We start from the raw sequence: 21,047 nt of genomic DNA, 5'->3' as shown, positions 1-21,047 counted from the left end.
AAGGATAGTGCTAACAAAAATGTCTTAGTGTGGCTTATTTTCAGCACTGGTCTCCATCTCCCTATCTCCATCTCCGAGATCCGAGATGCTTTCCAGAGTGCAGTCACTGAGTCAAGTTGGCTTATAGAAGCCATTCAATGTCGAATTATAGTAACTCATCAAGTCTGATCTTAAAACCAAAGATGCTGTACTTTAACACAAGGTCCTTGGGCAGGTGTACAGTGTGCAGTCATCCCCGGATGCTTCAGATGAAGGCAAAGCATCCTTCTCAACATTTATTACATTGGACGGTTGGAGGCAAAAAACAAAACAAACAAACAAAACCTTTTTCTCAAAAAATAAATAATGGAAGGCATTTCTGATAACCACAAAAGAGAGAATTTTGAAAAATGGTCTTTCATGAACTTCTAAAGAATTCTACGTGGACAAATGTTTCCTTTGTCTGCAAATAAGAGTTGTTCTGCAAATTACACAAGTAAAAGAAATTTTCTCCTTCAAAAAACACTGTGTCTTTCTTAGATTGGGATTGATTTGTTCCTAATTCTCTACAGGAAGAAAACATTTCAACAGAGTAAATGGGAGTCACAGAACTTGAAGTCAAACTTTTACTCTGTGCTTCTGTCACACGAAGGAACAAAATAATTGGTTATTAAAGGTTCTTCTCTGGTTTCTCTCTTGGCTCTACCTTATAACAGAAAAGGAGATTTCCTGGTGAATATTTTCCATCTACACCAGGGACCCATCCATTCGCCCAAATCTCTCTCAGGAGTTCTGTAAAATTCTACACAAAACCACCTAGCATCACCAGCAAAGCGTATTCACAATTCCTGGGGAATAAAACTAGAATCTGGGGAATAAATCTAACCTCTCCCCCTCCCCCACCCCTGCTGTGTTTAGTCTAGTTTCACTGGCTCACAGGGTCGCACATGCAGAGGAATTGCACCTGGCTCTTCAAACTAGAGTTCCTCATTCAAAATGGCTGCCCCTAAACTTCAGCTTAGGGCCATGTGCAGACCCTGCACACGACACTCCATCCAAGATGGTGGCATCGGGCCATATGCAGAGATACTGCACCCAGCACTGTGGTCTGGAGCCTGAGCAGAGCAGCTGCCCCGCCCCCTCCCAGCTGACAAGACCCTATAAAGCAGCCCCGCTCACTTGCAACCTGTTGGGAGAATGAAGCGTTCCTGTGCTATACAGTAGGTCCTTATTAATTATCTATTTTATATATAGTAGTGTGCATATGTCAATCGCAATCTCCCAATTTATCCCTCCCCACTCCCCTTTCCCCCCCTAGTGACCATAAGATTGTTTTCTACATCTGTGACTCTATTTCTGTTTTGTAAATAGGTTCATTTATACCCTTTTTTAAGATTCCATATAAAAACAATATCATATGATATTTTTCCTTCTCTGTCTGACTTACTTCACTCAGTATGACAATCTGACCTATATGCGAATAGAATCTAAAAAAGGGGATATATGTATACGTATAACTGATTCACTTTGCTGTACAGCAGAAACTAACACAACATTGTAAATCAACTATACTCCAATAAAAAATAATTTTTTAAAAGATGAAGCTTTCCTTTGTTTCTGAACCCAACTCGGTCTCATTCTATTGGCTGAAAGAACACCGGGCAGAAGGACCCTTGTTAAGACAACTCGAAAAGGTCAGTAATGCTAGGGCCCATGTACATCGAAGGAGGGAGAAAGATAGAGAGATTGTACAAATGTTGGTTTGGAGAAAAGTAAGGGCTTGTGTTTCTGCAACCCCAAGCTGGCAAAATACCAGAAACACTGTGCAGAGGGCCTCTTATAAGACTCCCTCCCCGTAGGAGGATCAAACTGGTTTTCCATATTGAGTATTCTGGTAAGTGGCTAGTATTCAGCTAAATGGGTGCACAGCAGACAAAAGGGGGATGGGACAAGAGGACACAGAGGGTGGGTTGGCTGGCAGAAACTGTGGGTACAGTAAACCCACTCTATCGTCAGATTCCACTATTGGGTCAGAAGACTTATATGCTCTCTGATGCTGATCTTACAACAGTCCAAGGACTTTTATTTCACTGACAAATATCTAGTCCTGTTGAAAGCCCAAGCTTGGTGGTGGAGATAGTTGCTCTTACAGGGTCTATGACAGTTTATCCATAGTTAATACAAGAAGAACGTGGCAAAGATGAGTTAAACAGAGCCAGAGTCAAAGCACGTATGTCACTAACCTCTTTATCAAATTATAAATATTATTTATTACAGAGATTTAGTGAATCTAGTAGAAAAAGTTTATGAGTTTTGATCCCTTTTGCTAGGTCAAGGGTGGAACTTAAAGGGACCAGACTAGCCTGGATTGAAAGGGATATTTCATTGATTGGGGCAAAAACTCTTTGAAAAATCTCCCTGTGGTAGTGACCAAGGAGAGACTAAGTTATAAGAACTAATACTTATTGGGCATTTACAATATCCCAGGAACTCTTCTAAGGGCCTCAAGTGTGTGTCATATTTATTTCTCCCACCAATCTTATGATGCACTTGATATGTTTCCACTTTTATAAGTGAGGACATGGGAGTAAAGAGATATTTAAAAAAAAATACATATAGTTATTAAGTGATAGAGTTTTGGAATATAGGCTTACTCCAAAGCCTAAGCCTTAAAATATTTTATTTTACTGCCTCAATTCAAGAAATAAATGGAAAGAGAATAATGATTCTCTTGTGTAATTCCATGATTCCATGTATAATTTCTTGATCCTATGTGTATTTATGTAGTTTAAAAGTGCAATGGTCCTGTTTTCCCAAGTATGAAGCTTTCTTCAAAACAATTTTTTGGCCTGGCTGGGGATCTTAGGAAAGAAAGAACACTGAGGAGATAACATAGGGTTAAGATTAGCTGTGAAAACCAACAGGTGCTTAGAAAGCACAAAGTCACTGATTCTGAACATAGCAGCATTTTCGGTCCATGTGATAATTTACAGCTTGTGGAACCTTAAAGAATGGTAGTTATTATTTCAGTGTAAAAGTCTTGTTTCTGCTAAATTTTATAAAATTTTATCAAAATAGACCATGTACTGTAAGTTTGTTACCATTCCCACTCTCCCTGACATATCAAACTCCTATAATACTCTGCACATAATAGAATGTAGTGAGGATTCATTGCAGTGAATTTTTATTGATATGCATGCTATTTTCCCACTCTCCTATAACTACACTCTCCCAGAGTAATCATAATTCATTCTAATTTTTCAGTGTTGAGGAGATGATAATTGTATCAATATATAATCATTTCCATTATAGTTTAAATTTTCAGGTTGCTTGTATGTTACTTATAAATATGTTCATAGAAAAATATAGTAACCTTAAACACATAAATTAGTACAGTTTCTATTTACTATTTCCATTATGAATTATCTCAATTATAAGCCTCTTTTTCTATTGGCTACATACCCCTCATCACATGTGTAAACAATCTTTGCACCGTATTCAAACTGAGTTCCTACTGCAAGATGGAAAGAACCGAATGGAGTGTCCCCAGGGTGTCCACAGGGCTTTTCTAAAATGAAAAAAAAAAAAAGGATATATTGTTAGTATGTAGCACGGGGAGTAACAATTTACATGAGTTCGAGGACAGGGATATTTGTTATTGTATTAGAGGACAGAATTGAAAATATGGAAAAGTGAAAAATGGCAAAGTTATCTGTACCTTTTGGAAGATGACAACACCTTGTTAAGAATAATGACGATGAAGAATTTGAAAAAGAATAGATATTTGTGTATGTATAACTGAATCACTTTGCTGTCCACCTGAAACTAACACAACATTGTGAATAAACTGTACTCCATTATAAAATAAAAAGTTAAAAGGAAAATAATGAGGATGTATCATTTTGTATTTAAATGACAATAGTGATAGAATTCAGCCAGCGTTTCCATAGTAGCACCTAGTATTTTCACAACTAAAAGTTTTCACAGATTTCACAAATGTAGGAATGACTTACTGTGACATATCCTCGAAGGATGAAGAGATAGCCACTTTCCATCCTTGCATACCATTACAATACTCCCAAGAGTTCTGTATCCAGGGCGGCATTTATACGTAGCCTGAGTGCCCTCTGGATATGTTTGTTCAGTCCAAGAACCTGACAGAATTTCTGTTGCTTTTCTTGGAGGGGGTTCTTGACAATCTACAAAAAAAATGAAAACACAATAGATGTTTAAATAACTATTAAAAATGCAGTATGTTTAGGTTATTTTTTATTTCAAAAAAACTATACAGGTCCATCCAAATGTAAGTCTTTTTTTTTTCTTTTTTACTTACTAGATTACTAGTTTATTATGAAAGGATACAACTCAGGAACAGCCAGATAGAAGAGATGCATAGGGCAAGACTTGGGAGAAGGCGTGTGGAGCTTCCATGTTCTCTCCAGGTGTGTCACTCTCCCAGCACCTCCCTGTGTTCACCAACCTGGAAGCTTCCAAATGCCATTCTTTAGAGATTTTTATGGAGGCTTCATTACATAGACACGATTGATCAGATCACTAGCCCTTGGTGACTGACTAAACCTCCAGTTCCGCCTCCCTTCCCAGAATCCCTGAGGTTGGGCACTGGGGTAGGGTGAGGAGGGTGGGACTAAAAGTTCCAACCTTCTAATCAAGTGGTTGGTTCCTTCTGGCAACCAGCCCCCATCCTTTGGTTCTCTAGGGCCTTCCCAAAAATCACCTCATTAACATAAACTTAGGGGTGGTTGAAAGAGGCTTGTTGTGAATAACAAAATACACTACTTTAACCTCTTATCCTCTGGAGCTATTTCAGGACTGAGAACAAAAGATAAAAAATTATCAAAAAAAGATACTTCCTTTGCTCTGTATTAATTAGGAAATTATAAGAGTTTTGGAGGTGTGTGCCAGGAACTATGGATTAAGGCCAAAATGTATATTTCTTATTATTAATCATAATATCACTGTTAGTCTTCATTTCTCTGCAAATGTAAGTCTTAATATATATAAGATATATATTTTACTGTACAGAAATTAAATCTACATAGATTTGTAAGAATAACTTTCCAGATAAATAACTATACTTTACTATATTATTCTTAACTGCTGCACTGCATTCTCTAATACTATTCTTTCTTAAATTCAGGAAATATTGGGCACTAATATAAGCTCTGAAGGAAAAAAAATTGATAAAGAGAGAAAATATCTGCTCTCAAAGTGTTTTCACTCTAGTAAGGAGGTTAGTTATTAACTACAAATTCAAAGAGATAATGTGTCCGGGTGTCCGAAATCTTCATCAAGCTCTTGTACCGGCTGCTATACTCTTATTCTGTATTATCTCTTGAAGCTCAGTAACCTTGGAACTGGAGAGGTCAAGTGTATTGTGTAAATGTGATTGACAATCTCAAATTGAAACCCACTCTGGCAGTTTAGCAATTAGAAACCAGCGGAGGTGAAATGGAATAAAATTGAATCCTTACTTTTTTCAGAAAATTGTAGTTATGAATATCATAAATTTAGGAAATAAAGCAAACTATAACAAGAGTATACACACAGAATATTTTTAAATTAAAAATTCTATTTATGAGGATATAATCTATGCAAAATTCAAAGGAAAATTAACTGCAAAATTATTTTCCACATGGAAGCACTTCTTGCAATAACAAAAGCACGAAAACTACCACAGGAAAAATATCAGAGGATGAAAGACAATTTTCTTAAGAATGGCCAATAAAAAAAAATTACTAAAAATCAAAGACATGACAATTAAATGTAAATGATATTTTTTGACAAATTTCAATGACAAAAATGTAAAGGAAATGACACTTAATTTTGTAGACAATGGTCATAAATATCATTATTAAATTAAATTAGAGGTATAAATGACTATAATCTTAATAGATAGCAATTTGGTAATATTTATAAAGAGTCTTAAAAATGCTCAAGTAAATTAACAAATAATTTCAATCTGAAAAAAGCATCCTAAAGCAATAATGAAAAGTTTGCTGAGATTCTTATGTACAAGAGTTTATTCCAATATTTTTATACTGGACAAAATATGTTAAAAATGTGAATATTGTCATATTGTGGTACATTCACCAGAGGAAACATTTTATGGTTTTTAAAAATTGTGTTTTGGGGAATATTTAATAATGTGGGTATATGTTAACATAAGACTAAGGGGGAAGGTAGTACAGACTTTTTGTTTCTATGAAGATATATTAGATCAGGGATCAGAATGGTTAGACTTAAACCTAACTTTTCAACGGCAGTAACAGAAACCAGAAGATGTTAACTGATCACTCCCATTTGCATAAAGCAATAACTCTCTACCTGGAATTCAATACAAAGAAATAACTTTTCAAGATTCAAGATTTTGATTAACAAAATTTGTGAGAATTTGCCATTGTAGATTCACATTAAGGGAAAAGAAAAGTTGTACTTCAGAAAAAGGATCCCAGATATAAGGTTTGTGATGAAAGAAGAAACAAAAACAGTACCTAAACAAATAAATCTAAGTGAATGCCAGCTCTGAAACAATGAAACTATAGCCTTACATGATTTAAAATACATACATATTCACACACACGTACATATACATAAAATACAGCAGGGGTTCCCAACCCCCGGGCCATGGACTGGTACTGGTCCATGGCCTGTTAGGAACTGGGCCACACAGGAGGAGGTGAGTGGCGGGTGAGCAAAGAAGCTTCATCTGTATTTATAGCCGCTCCCCATCGCTCGCATTACTGCCTGAGATCTGCCTCCTGTCAGATCAGTGGCAGCATTAGATTCTCATAGGAGTGCGAACCCTACTGTGGACTATACCTGTGAGGGATCTAGGCTGTGCACTCCTTATGGGAATCTAATGCCTGATGATCTGAGGTGTAGCAGAGGGGGTGACGCTAGCACTGGGAAGCAGCTGCAAATAGAGATTTTCATTAGCAGAGAGGTTTGACTGCACAGAGACCATAATAAATCAGTTGCTTGCAGCTTCATATCAAAACCCTATCACTGAGTGGCAAGTGACAATTAATCTGCACCTGGTGGCAGGCTTTATAGTGGCAAGGGAGTTGATGCACTTCAGTTGTACAGCTGCATCTGGTGGCAGGCTTTAAGTCAGAATCCGACACTTATGTTAGTCCACATGTGGCCTGCCCATTATTTTATTTACCACTTGTGTCCGCCCCTCCTTCCTACACTGTGCCCTTGTCTCAGTCACAGCTTTGGTAAGCCTGCAAACTAACCCTAGCCAAAATGAGCTCGCTGGAGAGCTTCTTTGAAAAGCTTCATCATCGCACCCAATGATGAGACAGCAGAAGACTTTAAGACTGCCAACAAAAAGAAAGCTACATTTAAAAGAAAATACCAAGAGACCTACTTAAATTACAGTTTCATTGCAACAGGTGTTTCACATTCTCCAAGGCCGCTTTGTATAATATGTGGCGACCGGCTCTCCAATGAAGCCATGAAAACTTCAAAACTGCTTTCTATCATGGAGACCAAGCACTATGCATTAAAAGACAAGCCTTTGGAGTTTTTCAAGAGAAAAAAAAAGTGAACATGAAGAACAGAAGCAATTATTGGAGGCCACCACTTCATCAAATGTGTCTGTCCTGAGAGCATCATTCTTAGTGGCTAACCTCATAGCTAAAGCTAAGAAGCCCTTTACTATGGATGAAGAGTTGATTCTGCCTGCTGCTAAGGACATTTGTTGTGAAATTTTAGGAGTGGCTGCTGTTCAAAAGGTGGCATGTGTCCCTCCTCTTTCAGCTAACACCAGAACTAGATGAATTGAAATAGCAGAGTATATTGAGGCACAATTGTTAGAGAGGATTAATGAGTCACCATGGTATGCAATCTAGGTTGAGAGTCTTCTGATGTTGACAACAAGGCAACAATGCTTGTTTTTGTGTGATATATTTTTCAGGAGGATGTCCATGAGGATATGTTATGTGCACTTTTGTTGCCAACCAACACCACAGTTGCAGAACTAGTCAACTCTTTGAATGATTACATACCAGGAAAACTGAATTGGTCCTTTTGTGTCAGTATATGCATGGATGGAGCAGCTGCCATGACTGGACAGCTTTCTGGTTTCACTACTTAGGTCAAAGAGGTCACTCCTGAATGTAAGTCTACACACTGTGTCATCCAGAGAAATGCTGGTTAGCTAAAAAATGTCACCTGAACTTAACAACATTTTGCAGGCTGTGATTAAAATTATCAACCACATTAAAATACATGCCCTTAACTCACGTCTGTTCATGCAGCTCTGTGAGGAGATAGATGCAGAGCACACACGTCTTCTCTTTTTATTTATTGTAAGTAGTGCTGCAATGAACATTGTGGTACAGGACTCTTTTTGAATTATAGTTTTCTCAGGGCATATGCCCAGTAGTGGGATTACTGGGTCGTATGGTAGTTCTATTTTTAGTTTTTTAAGGAACCTCCATACTGTTCTCCATAGTGGCGGTATCAATTTACATTCCCACCGACAGTGCAAGAGGGTTCCATTTTTTCCACACCTCTCCAGCATTTATGGTTTGTAGATTTTTGGATGGTCATTCTGACTGGTGTGAGGTGATACCTCATTGTAGTTTTGATTTGCATTTCTCTAATGATTAGTAATGTTGAGCATCCTTACATGTGTTTGTTGGCAATCTGTATATCTTCTTTGGAGAAATGTCTATTTAGGTCTTCTGCCCATTTTTGGATTGGGTTCTTTGCTTTTTAGGATATTGAGCTGCAAGTGTTGCTTGTATATTTTGGAGACTAATCCTTTGACAGTTGCTTCATTTGCAAATTTTTTCCCCCATTCTGAGGGTTGTCTTTTTGTCTTGTTTATGTTTTCCTTTGCTGTGCAAAAGCTTTTAAGTTTCATTAGGTCCCATTTGTTATTTTTGTTTTTATTTCCATTTCTCTAGGAGGTGGGTCAAAAAAGTATCCTTCTGTGATTTATGTCATGGAGTGTGCTGCCTATGTTTTCCTCTAAGAGTTTTGTAGTGTCTGGATTACACTTAGGTCTTTAATCCATTTTGAGATTTTTTTTGTGTGTGTATAGTGTTAGGGAGTGTTGTAATTTCATTGTTTCACATGTAGCTGTCCAGTTTTCTCAGCACCACTTATTGAGGAGGCTGTTTTTTCTCCATCATAAATTCTTGTCACCTTTACCAAAGATAAGGTGACCATATGTGGGTGGGTTTATCTCTGGGCTTTCTATTCTGTTCCATTGATCTATATTTCCGTTTTTGTGCCAGTACCATACTGTCTTGATTAGTGTGGCTTTGTAGTATAGTGTGAAGTCAGGGAGCCAGATTCCTCCAACTCTGTTTTTCTTTCTCAATATTTCTTTGGCTATTCGGGGTCTTTTTTGTTTCCATACGAATTGTGACTTTTTTGTTCTAGTTCTGTGAAAAATGCCATTGGTAGTTTGATAGGGATTGCATTGAATCTGTAGATTGCTTTGGGTAGTAGAGTCATTTTCACAATGTTGATTCTTCCAATCCAAGAACATAGTATGTCTCTCCATCTGTTTGTATCATCTTTAATTTCTTTCATCAGTGTCTTATAGTTTTCTGCATACAGGTCTTTTGTTTCCTCAGGTAGGCTTATTCCTAGGTATTTTATTCTTTTTGTTGCAATGGTAAATGGGAGTGTTTCCTTAATTTCTATTTCAGATTTTTCATCATTATTGTATAGGAATGCAAAAGATTTCTGTGCACTAATTTTGTATCCTGCAACTTTACCAAATTCATTGATTAGCTCTAGTAGTTTTCTCGTGGCATCTTTAGGATTCTCTATGTAAAGTATCATGTCATCTGCAAACAGTGACAGTTTTACTTCTTCTTTTCCAATTTGTATTCCTTTTTTTCTTTTTCTTCTCTGATTGCTGTGGTTAGGACTTCCAGAACTATGTTGAATAATAGTTGCGAGAGTCAACAATAAGATTATCCTTGTCTTGTTCCTGATCTGAGAGGAAATGCTTTCAGTTTTTCACCATTGAGAGTGATGTTTGCTGTGGGTTTGTCATATATGGACTTTATTATGTTGAGGTAGGTTCCCTCTATGCCCACTTTCTGGGGAGTTTTTGTCATAAATGGGTGTTGAATTTTGTCAAAAGCTTTTTCTGCATCTATTGAGATGATCATATGGTTTTTCTTCTTCAATTTGTTAATATCGTGTATCACATTGATTGATTTTCATATATTGAAGAATCCTTGCATCCCTGGGATAAATCCCACTTGATTATGGTGTATGATCCTTTTGATGTGTTGTTGGATTCTGTTTTCTAGTATTTGGTTGAGAATTTTTGTATCTATATTCATCAGTGATATTGGTCTGTAATTTTCTTTTTTTGTAGTATCTTTGTCTGGTTTTGGAATCAGGGTGATGGTGGCCTCATAGAATGAGTTTGGGAGTGTTCCTTCTTCTGCAAATTTTCCGAAGAGTTTGAGAGGGATGGGTGTTAGCTCTTCTCTAAATGTTTGATAGAATTCACCTGTGAAACCATCTGGTCCTCGACTTTTATTTGTTGGAAGATTTTAATCACAGTTTCAGTTTCATTACTTGTGATTGGTCTGTTCATATTTTCTATTTCTTCCTGGTTCAGTCTTGGAAGGTTATACCTTTGTAAGAATTTGTCCATTTCTTCCAGGTTGTCCATTTTATTGGAATAGAGTTGCTTGTCGTCATCTCTCATGATCCTTTGTATTTCTGCAGTGTCAGTTGTTACTTCTCCTTTTTCATTTCTAATTCTATTGATTTGAGTCTTCTCCCTTTTTTCTTGAGGAGTCTGGCTAATGGTTTATCAATTTTGTTTATCTTCTCAAAGAACCAGCTTTTAAGATTATTGATCTTTGCTATGGTTTCCTTCTTTTCTTTTTCATTTATTTCTGATTTGATCTTTATGATTTCTTTCCTTCTGCTAACTTTGGGGTTTTTTTGTTCTTCTTTCTCTAACTGCTTTAGGTGTAAGGTTAGGTTGTTTATTTTAGATGTTTCTTGAGGTAGGATTGTATTGCTATAAACTTCCCTCTTAGAACTGCTTTTGCTGCATCCCATAGGTTTTGGGTCATCATCTTTTCATTATCATTTGTTTATAGATGTTATATGATTTCCTCTTTGATTTCTTCAGTGATCTCTTGGTTATTTAGTAGTGTATTGTTTAGCCTCCATGTGTTTGGATTTTTTACAGATATTTTCCTTTAATTGATATCTAGTCTCATAGCATTGTGGTCAGAAAAGATACTTGATATGATTTCAATTTTCTTAAATTTACCAAGGCTGGATTTGTGACCCAAGATATGATCTATCCTGGAGAATGATCCATGATCATTTGAAAGTGTAATCTGCTGTTTTTGGATGGAATGTCCTATAAATATCAAGTAAGTCCATGTTGTTTAATGTATCATTTAAAGCTTGTGTTTCCTTATTTATTTTTACTTTGGATGATCTGTCCATTGGTGAAAGTGGGGTGTTAAAGTCCCCTACTATGATTGTGTTATTGTCGATTTCCCCTTTCATGGCTGTTAGCATTTGCCTTATGTATTGTGGTGCTCCAATGTTGGGTGCATAAATATTTACAACTGTTATATCTTCTGTTGGTTTGATCCCTTGATCATTATGTAGTGTCCTTCTTTGTCTCTTGTAATAGTCTTTATTTTAAAGTCTATTTTGTCTGATATGAGAATTGCTACTTCAGCTTTCTTTTGATTTCCATTTGCATGAATATCTCTTTCCATCCCCTCATTTTCAGTCTGTATGTGTCCATAGGTCTGAAGTGGGTCTCTTGTAATCAGCATATATATGGGTCTTGTTTTTGTATCCATTCAGCCAGTCTATGTCTTTTGGTTGGAGCATTTAATCCATTTACATTTAAGGTAGTTATCAATATGTATGTTCTTATTCCCATTTTCTTAATTGTTTTGGGTTTGTTATTGTAGGTCTTTTCCTTCTCTTGTGTTTCCTGCCTAGAGAAGTTCTTTTAGCATTTATTGTAGAGCTGGTTTGGTGGTGCTGAATTCTCTTAGCTTTTGCTTGTCTGTAAAACTTTTAATTTTTTCCATTGAATCTGAATGAGATCCTTGCTGGGTAGAGTAACCTTGGTTGTAAGATTTTCCCTTTCATCACTTTAAATATGTCCTGTCACTCCCTTCTGGCTTTCAGAGTTTTTGCTGAAAGATCAGCTGTTAACCTTATAGGGATCCCCTTGCATATTATTTGTTGTTTTTCCCTTGTTGCTTTGAATAATTTTTTTTTGTATTTAATTTTTGACAGTTTGATTAATATGTGTCTTGGTGTGCTTCTCCTTGGATATATCCTGTAAGGGACTCTGTGCTTCCTGGACTTGATTGCCTATTTCCTTTCCCATATTAGGGAAGTTTTCAACTATAATCTCTTCAAATATTTTCTTAGTCTCTTTTTTTTTCTCTTGTTCTTCTGCAGCTCCTACAATTCGAATGTTGGTGTGTTTAATATTGTCCCAGAGGTCTCTGAGACTGTCCTCAATTCTTTTCATTCTTTTTTCTTTATTATTCCCTGCAGTAGTTATTTCCACTATTTTATCTTCCAGGTCACTTATGCATTCTTCTGCCTCAGTTATTCTGTTATTGATTCCGCTATTGATTCCTTTCAGAGAATTTTAAATTTCATTTATTGTGTAGTTCATCATTGTCTGTTTGCTCTTTAGTTCTTCTAGGTCCTTGTTAAACGTTTCTTTTATTTTCTCCATTCTATTTCTAAGATTTTGGATCACCTTTAGTATCATGACTCTGAATTCTTTTTCAGGTAGACTGCCTGTTTCCCCTTCATTTGTTTGGTCTGCTGGGAATGCTCTACTTATTGACATGGGTAATTGTAACTATTTTTAAATAGAGTACTTTCATATTTTATTCACTCATATACTTCACAATAAAGATACTAAAGTAATAGAATCTGCATGTACCGTACGATTCTTTTTTTCCAAAAAAAGTAATTCATTAACAAAATGACACATAAAGAAGGGAATACATAAAATTAATAATGAAGCTCATGCCTACTGATTATAATTGCTAATCTTTTTAATACTTCTTGCTGCTTAGTTTAGATACAACTACCCTTGATATTAGGGTGATTTCATTAGTTGACCTTTAACACATTACTTTTAAGTTGGCAAATTCAAAGATACTTCTCACCATATATATATTTATTGATATAATTTTCATTGTTAAATTCCTTTTCTTACTTGGTTTTATAAGAATGGTTTAACATTCTATTCTAGAATTTCTTTTTGTAAAGGCAAGGGGAAAAAATAATCAATGGAGCTGGATCCCATTACAAAAACATTCTACATTTCGTAGAACAGAAACTCCATATGAAACTTCATTTTTGTGTAACAAATAACACTTGTGTGGGCTTTCATATGCACTAATTTTTCTTTGACTTTTTTGCAAATGTTTAGCACATTTGTTAAGAAACTTTGTAATCGATGATTCCACATTAGTTTTGATTTCTAAAATTTAAGTAAACACACTTTTACTCCACTAGATGGTGCTAACACCCTACCATAAAACAACACAAACCGCCTGTGCCTCTTCCTACCATCAACCCTGTTTCCCCCCAAAAACCCGAGTTTTTGGTTTTGTTTTTTCAACTTAAGGATCATGTTTTTACATGGAAATTTTGTGTTTAACTACAAGATAATATGTGTGTTTTCCACTTTCTAAATTCAGATCCACTTCATGGCGTTTAGGTTACTGGAAAAATTAATTAGTTAAATTTCAAATGTAGATGCCAACATTGTGAGTGGAGAACCACTTTTCACTAATATATTAACATTTTGATAAATTTAATTCCTATCCTTTTATTAAGCTCATGCAAGGAAAAAAGTAATCAAATTTTCTTATCAATTAACTTATTCAATTTAAATGATTTTTATTAAAGCAATGCATTTACCCAAAGAGTAATCATGTGTGTTACTTGCTTTTAACACCCAGACATAAAAGACAAGGATACATCTCTTTCATACCATCTTTCTACTAGATTCTCACAATATCTACTCTGTGTATACATATTTACTACATAAAAAGAGTTCTCATATTCCTTACACTTTTTTACTTCAAATGATATTTAAAACTCTCGTGATTTTTCCACAAACTTTATTTATTTATTTTGGTGTATTTTTCTTTCTCTATTTTTTTTTATTGGAGTAAAATTGCTTTACAATGTTGTGTTAGTTTCTGCTGTATAATGAAGCAATGGACAAAGGATTAATCTCCAAATATACAAACAGCTCATGGAGCTCAACATCAACAAAACAAATAACACAATTAAAAAATTAGCGGAAGACCTAAATAGACATTTCACTAAAGAAGACATACAGATGGCCAAGAGGCACAGGAAAAGATGCTCAACATCACTAAGTATTAGAGAAGTGAAAATCCATAAATTTTAAATTGTATCTCTTGACTCTGTAAGAAAAAAAAGGTTATCGCCCCCTATTCCGTTGTTCCATCTTTCCACCACCATCGCCAAAATCTTAGTTCTGATTTATTATCATCTGTCAGTTCAGTGGTGACTCAACCTGCTAACTCGTCCCCAAGCTCCCCTCTCCCATTGGCCTCACAACCACGTGCGATTTTTGCAAATTTGGTCATGCCACTCCTAGAATTAAAATTCTCCTGTGACTTCTCCTTCCCTTGGATTTGGAACCTGCATTTGGCTCTAGCCATGCTCTCTGATTTCATCTTATCACCCCTACCATTTATTCACTGTGCCAAAGCCACCCTAGTTTGTTTATATTGAGATGAGCATCTCAAATGAATTTTTCCCCCTAGACCTTTTGCACGTGTCGGTTTTTTCCTCTTTGAACACGTTAACCACAGATTTTTGGTGTCTGGCTTTGTCTCATCTTTCAGCCACTTCCTCCAAGTGGTCCACTTACCTCTAGGCACGGTAGGCAAGACACCCCACTACCCCATCTCTGTTATTTTCCCTCAGCCCCTACTTTACTTCCTTCACAACATAATTCATGGTTCATAGTTATGTTTATGTATCTATCCTCCCATCAAAATGTAATTTCTGCAAGAATAAGGACCGTCACCACAATCCGTCAAAACCTACCCATGATGTCATCACAACCCTGAGATATTTCTCTCTCTTCATTGCACGTCTTACAAACTAACTTCTCTCACCACCCTATTCCATCCTTTCATTCCAGTTTGAGCATCTTGCCTTCCCTAAGTGATCCTACAGTGTTTTCAGTTATGTCCATCAAAATGCTTTATATGATAAAACACAATATATTAGTAAAATACAATAATCATCCCTTCTGTTTTGCCTCCTAAGTGACCTCCTGTTGGAAAGTGCTTGTCATAGTGCCTGGCACTTAGCAGTCACTCAAAAGAAAAAAAAAAGATCATTGGATGAGCAAATAAATAGATGAATGAATGGATGAATGAATGTGAAGTTATCCTGAAGACTTTCAATTTTATCTGTAGATTATGGATAACCTGGGGAAAAGGCATTGTAGACGGTAACAAACAAAAGATAAGATAAGGGAACAAATGTTTAGTGCACTTAAACCTCCGTTGCATGAATCCAAGAAATCTAACATCTGTAAAATTCCATTCCACATCCTGTCTATGTGTCCTATGTTTGAATGTATGTTATACTTTTTGAAGTGAGGAATCATTTTAATTTAGCTCAAAAAACTTTGGGGAACCTTTGAAGGAACATTTCTATAATCACTTTTCTATCTATTACAGTTCTGGTTGACAAGGTTTGGGAGAAACTTGGCTCTCTCGGTCAAAATGTCAGAACAAATAAAAGTGCTCTGTCACATCTTTTTCTTTCCCTTTCTTTTTATTAGCTTTGTGATTTTTTTCTCTGTCCCATTACTTTACTCTCTCGGAACCATTTTTTTATAGTGTTTCCTTATAACCTTAAGCTAGAATGTAACACTTTAGTTGTTCAGGGGCATCGCGTCCTTTTTTGCGCACTGCGTTCTGAGACTGGTTAAAGCTGTAAAGAAGTGGGTAAAGTCCACATTAGTTAAGTGAGCATGGGGTAGGCTGGTTGGCAGACTCTCACAGGCAGGCAGGTGGGGATGGTGTGTGGGGTGAGGAGAAGGAGACAGAGCCGGGAAGAAGGAAACATGGCCAAGGCTGTGGAACCATCAGGGATGGAGGGGATAAAAAAGTGGGCCAACTCAGCCCAAGGCTCAAGCCCTAGCAACCAAAGGCCCAAAATAAAGAATGCTCCCTAAACTGTGCTTCCACGTATATTTGAAAACTTACTTCTAGTTAAGAATACTGTTAGCAATACTTAAATAATTTAGTTCTAACTTGAAATTACGTGCAGGCAGAAGAGTAGCATGTGCATTCCCAGAATGTGCCTAAACTTAAAGTCAGCAAGGCTCTCCCTCTCGTGACATTCCTGGGGGTGTTTCCTCTACCCCTGGTCAAAGCACCCACGAGAGTGCTTCCCCTATCAGATCTTCCTTCCTGAGAAACCTCATCTTCCAGGATTGCTGGGTCCTGTTCTTACGTTATCCTCATTCATTTCTACCTCTGCCCATTAAAATTGTTGCAGAAAACTTATCAGACAGAAAACTTACTGTGAATAATAATTCACATAATTGTGGTGCATAATACTAAACTTAACTGTCCCAAATCTTACTCAGAGTATCGTCACTCCACATAAGTTTCAGACTGGTTGAATTTATGGTATTATTAATATGCAAAACATTTTAGGAGAAGGGAAGATGTTGAAGACAATTGGGCCATTGCTCCGCTTTAGATCCCACCGTATAGGTAAATACCCACACTACTACCTCTGAAAATGTGGGATTTTTTGGAGACGGGGAATTCTTATTTATCACACTGGAACTGAAACATAGAATTTAGGATATAAACCGCTATCACAAGTTTTCTGGATTAGATGAATATACATAATATTCACATCTATCCTTAAAAAAGAGTAATTTTTATGAATTTATAATTAATTCTTATGATCATAATATTGATTTTTTTGTATTAGTCAATTCAAATTCAAAACCATCTTGTACTTGAAACAATATATTAAAAAGAGATAAATTCTCCTCTCTCTGTTGGAATAGAATCTCTCCGATATGTAACATATTTCAGGTCCTGAAAGAACACTTTTGCCCTTTAAACCTCCAGAATTAGAAAACACATTTCTCCAAACAACATAGCCAGCGTGCACTTGGACATATTTCAGTTGTGTTTTGATTTATTTACTTTAATCAGCCTGGAATTTTGGGACCGTGGCTAATTTCAAAGAGTATACGCTTTTTGGATCTTAAATCTAAAAGTTCTTGAAAAGCTTGGTCACAAGATATTCCAGAAAGCAGAAATGATGTGGTATAACTGAGGAACGGTTACTCTGAACTCTGTAAATCTGACCAGGCTCTTAGTAGCCTGGGGTGAACTCCCCATCAAGGAGCTGACGTTCCTGTACAGCTAGGGATGAAAACACAGACCACCTACTGCGTTAAAAAGGTACTGCTTGGTCTCCAATATCCTTTTCTAAAAAGGGGGGAAAATAGAAAGTTGAGCTTATAAATTCTTCCTGTTGGTTCCTACTCCTCTTTAGTAGTGATTAGTATTTTTGAGGAATGTTCACTCTTAACAGGATGGAGACCACTTAGGAAAGGCTGAAATGCAGTATCTAGTTGAGTAAAGCAGATCGTGAGAGTATACACAACTTTTTTTTCTCACTTTCTCAAATTAGCATTCAGTATTCAGTTTAGTATTTTTCAGTTTCTCAATTTGTATTCCATCGTCATTTCTACATGGCAGACAAAAACAGAGGCAAATGTTGAAGGATATGTGGATATTTTTAATGATCAAGGGCCACTCTGTTGAGTAAAACTTCTGTTAGGGCTAGACTGATGGAATTGGTTGTGCGTTGTGTGTGCTTTTGTGAAAACCATGAGGCTAATGTAAGTGTTACTTTAAATACCAAAGCTGTACTTTATCTAGGAAGTGGCCAGATTTACAGCCACTCTCACTGTAATGTGTGTAGTGCTAAAGCTCAATTCACCAGCAGAAACTGCTGTCACATTCCAACATACGTTCATGAAATATAAAATACAAGTGAAATGAATCAGCTGGAATCAGTTAGGGATGCAGGGAGTTTTAAATCACTATTATTTAATTTTTATCACTTACACTTTGTAGCACCCAATTTTAATAATATTTCAAATTCCACTTTGTCATCACTGAAACAGTTTAATTAAATTTAGCATTGATTCTTAGCTTTAAACATGAGCTAGAAACCAAACAAGTCTTCCACACATGACAAATGCAATCTACATAAAACCTCAGCAAACAATATGTAAATCGTGAAGCACTAAGAGTATTCCTATTAAAGAAAAGACAAAAACACTTGTGTAAAGAAAAAGGTGTTTGCTATTGGTAACATTAACATTGTTCCAGAACTCTTTGTCAATATAATCATATTTTGGTATATTGTGTTGTAATATTAGTTATTATTAGTTGTAATATTTTTATGGACAGGGAAATGATTGTATACCTCGTTTAAAAAGTGGCTGGATATAAGGTTTACAAGCTAAAAATCAAGCAATAGCATATTAGTGTGTATAACTGAGAAAAAGACTCTCTTTCAAAAACTCTTAAACACATTTGAGAAAAACCTGAAAAAAATTACTAAAGGATAAAACTTAAAAAGATATCTTTACTTTCTAGATTGAAAGACCCTCAAGGACAGGGGTTTTGTTTTATTTGCTAATATTCCTCACTGCCTAGAGGTTGACTTGAAATAAGCATTCAATCGAAATTTGTTGACCTAGTGAAGAACGTTGGGAATTTATGAATGATAACTTTAAAAAACGTCAGTCAAACATGTATCACATAATTGGTTACCTATCATGAACTAGGAAACCAAATTTTCTCCAAGAAGAAACTTTTTCATCTATCAAGGAAAAGTGATAGAAATAAATTTAATTATCCATAAATTCTTACTGGTATCAGAAAAAAACTCCTGCACTCAGATTCACTACTCTTAAAGGCTTTCCTACTAGCATATCTTATATCAACCATAGGGGAAGAAAACCCTATTAAGTAACTTTTACAAAGGTTGCATATTCAATTTTTTTTCAAATTTATACATTTTTATTCAAACGATACAAGTGATGGTTGTCTCCAAGACTTTTAAAGCCATGGCTATATCAATTGTAAATGATAAATCAATTTTTGTTTAGCAAGAGTTAACATCTCTAACTGAAATAAGTCCAATCATTGCAGTTTGAAGGCTTTTATTGTCTAATTAATTTTCTTGTTCTATGTTCACCTAATTCTTAATACATTCACATAGGCATTTTGGTGAAAATTCTAGGCAAAAAAGTAAATTACATTTTATGATAATCACAAGGGAAATGATCATGACATGTCACGTTTCTTGAAAACAATTATTAAAACATTTTCTGAACTTCTACATTAAATAAAATTATGATGAATAATTAGATATGCCATTCAAATAAGCTGCTTATATTTTTTAAACTGAACAGTGTCAAAAGCGTCTCACACACTAGGTTACAGCACAGTAATTAAACACATTTTCTAGACCAAATTTTTATTACCACCGGAAAAAGCATGTAAGCAAATGTTTTGCAATATAAAAAAAAAAGCCTTCCTTTTTTAATCTTACCTTTTGCGACACAAACACTCCACAACATAAGCCACACAATTGTTGCTGGAAATCTCATTTTGGGGACCCTTCAGTGCTTAACACTGAGTCAGGTTCTCCTCTGTTAAAAACTATGAAAAGTGCAGGAAACTACTTGCTCCAAAAGGAAGTCGAAACACAGCTTGGGGATTAAAGCCATTGCTACATGTCCCGCCCATCAGAAACTTTTGCAAAGTAAAAGAAAACAATCAGCCAGGAGCCCCAGCAGTGCCAGAGTTTGAACCTGCACTCCCACTGAAAGCTAATGTCGTGACCTGCCCTTGATTTGTTTTTATAGACCCAGGCATGTTCTTCACTGGAAACGTTCAGGTTCTTGGAATGTGCATAACTGGTGATATTCTCTGCATTTCATAAACCCTCCAATTATTTAGACCCTATTCAGATCTACTGTTGGTAGACCTCAGAAGATTAAAATAAATAAATAAATAAATAAATAAATAAATAAATAAATAAATAAATAAATAAAAGCTCTTTCAGAAATCATTTACAGAACTTGAGGTTAGGCAATGCTTTCACAATCAAGACCCAGAAAACATAACTAAACTTTGCCAGGAATGCAGTGCTGGTTGATTTGGGGGGCCTGCTTTGCCGGCAGTTCATGAAATTAGTCTTTTAAGGACTTGTTATAAATGTGTGTATAAAGCAACAGGCTCACTCTCCTTAGGTATGAATGAGCTTAATAATTCAAAAATCAAGAAATTGAAATGCTGAATTTTTTAAACTTTGTACTGAAATATAATATGCATAAAGAGAATGTAAGCAAATGGTTTGCTGAATACGGAGAAAGTGAAGACACACGTGCTAAGAGCACCAAGGTGAAGAACAACAGTCTCTCAGGAGAGGCCCAGCCTCCACTTCAGCCCCCCCTCCACCCTCCCCCATGACACACTCTCCTGATCTCTGTGAACAGGGGACAGATTTGCCTGGTTTTGTACTTTGTATACATCAGATAATAAGATATTTATTCTTTTGTGCTTGGAGCCTTCCACTAAAAACTATGTTTAGATTATTCCAGCACACTGTTGGGTGTTGCTGTAGATTATTAACCCTTATTGCTGTATGATATTCAATTCTTCGAATATGCCACATTTTATTTATCTGTGTGTCTGTCAGTGGGCATCTGGGTAGCTTCTAGTTCGCAGACAATGCACATAGTTCTGCTGTGAACATCAGCTTATGAGGTTTTGGGGAAACACGTGTGCTCAATTCTGATGAGTACATACCTAGGAGTGGAACATTAGGACATAATGTATGAATATCTCTCGGTGTGATAGGGATCATCAGACACCTTTCCAAAAGGTCTATATCAGCTGACACTCCCATTAGCCAGTGTGTAAGTTACTCCA

At 36.1% G+C, this 21,047-nt stretch overlaps 1 protein-coding gene across 1 annotated transcript in view; it reads right to left on the bottom strand.

Moving 5' to 3' along the window:
• Positions 1-19,720, bottom strand: part of LOC307066761 (complement factor H-like) — a gene marked incomplete at both ends in the record, with an annotated part of 89,608 nt that extends 69,888 nt beyond the window's left edge. Inside the window, 3 exons of the mRNA XM_079724007.1 lie at positions 3,442-3,547; positions 3,993-4,178; positions 19,663-19,720. Of these exons, the coding sequence (XP_079580133.1) occupies positions 3,442-3,547; positions 3,993-4,178; positions 19,663-19,720 (350 nt within the window). The remainder of the gene's footprint in view (positions 1-3,441; positions 3,548-3,992; positions 4,179-19,662) is intronic.
• Between the last annotated feature and the right edge of the window lie 1,327 nt (positions 19,721-21,047).

This window comes from Hyperoodon ampullatus, assembly GCF_949752795.1.
Source record: "Hyperoodon ampullatus genome assembly, chromosome: 2".
In the NCBI taxonomy this organism is placed as follows: domain Eukaryota; kingdom Metazoa; phylum Chordata; class Mammalia; order Artiodactyla; family Ziphiidae; genus Hyperoodon; species Hyperoodon ampullatus.
Note: the sequence above shows the minus strand (reverse complement) of the source record. Positions and strands in the feature narration are given on the sequence as shown.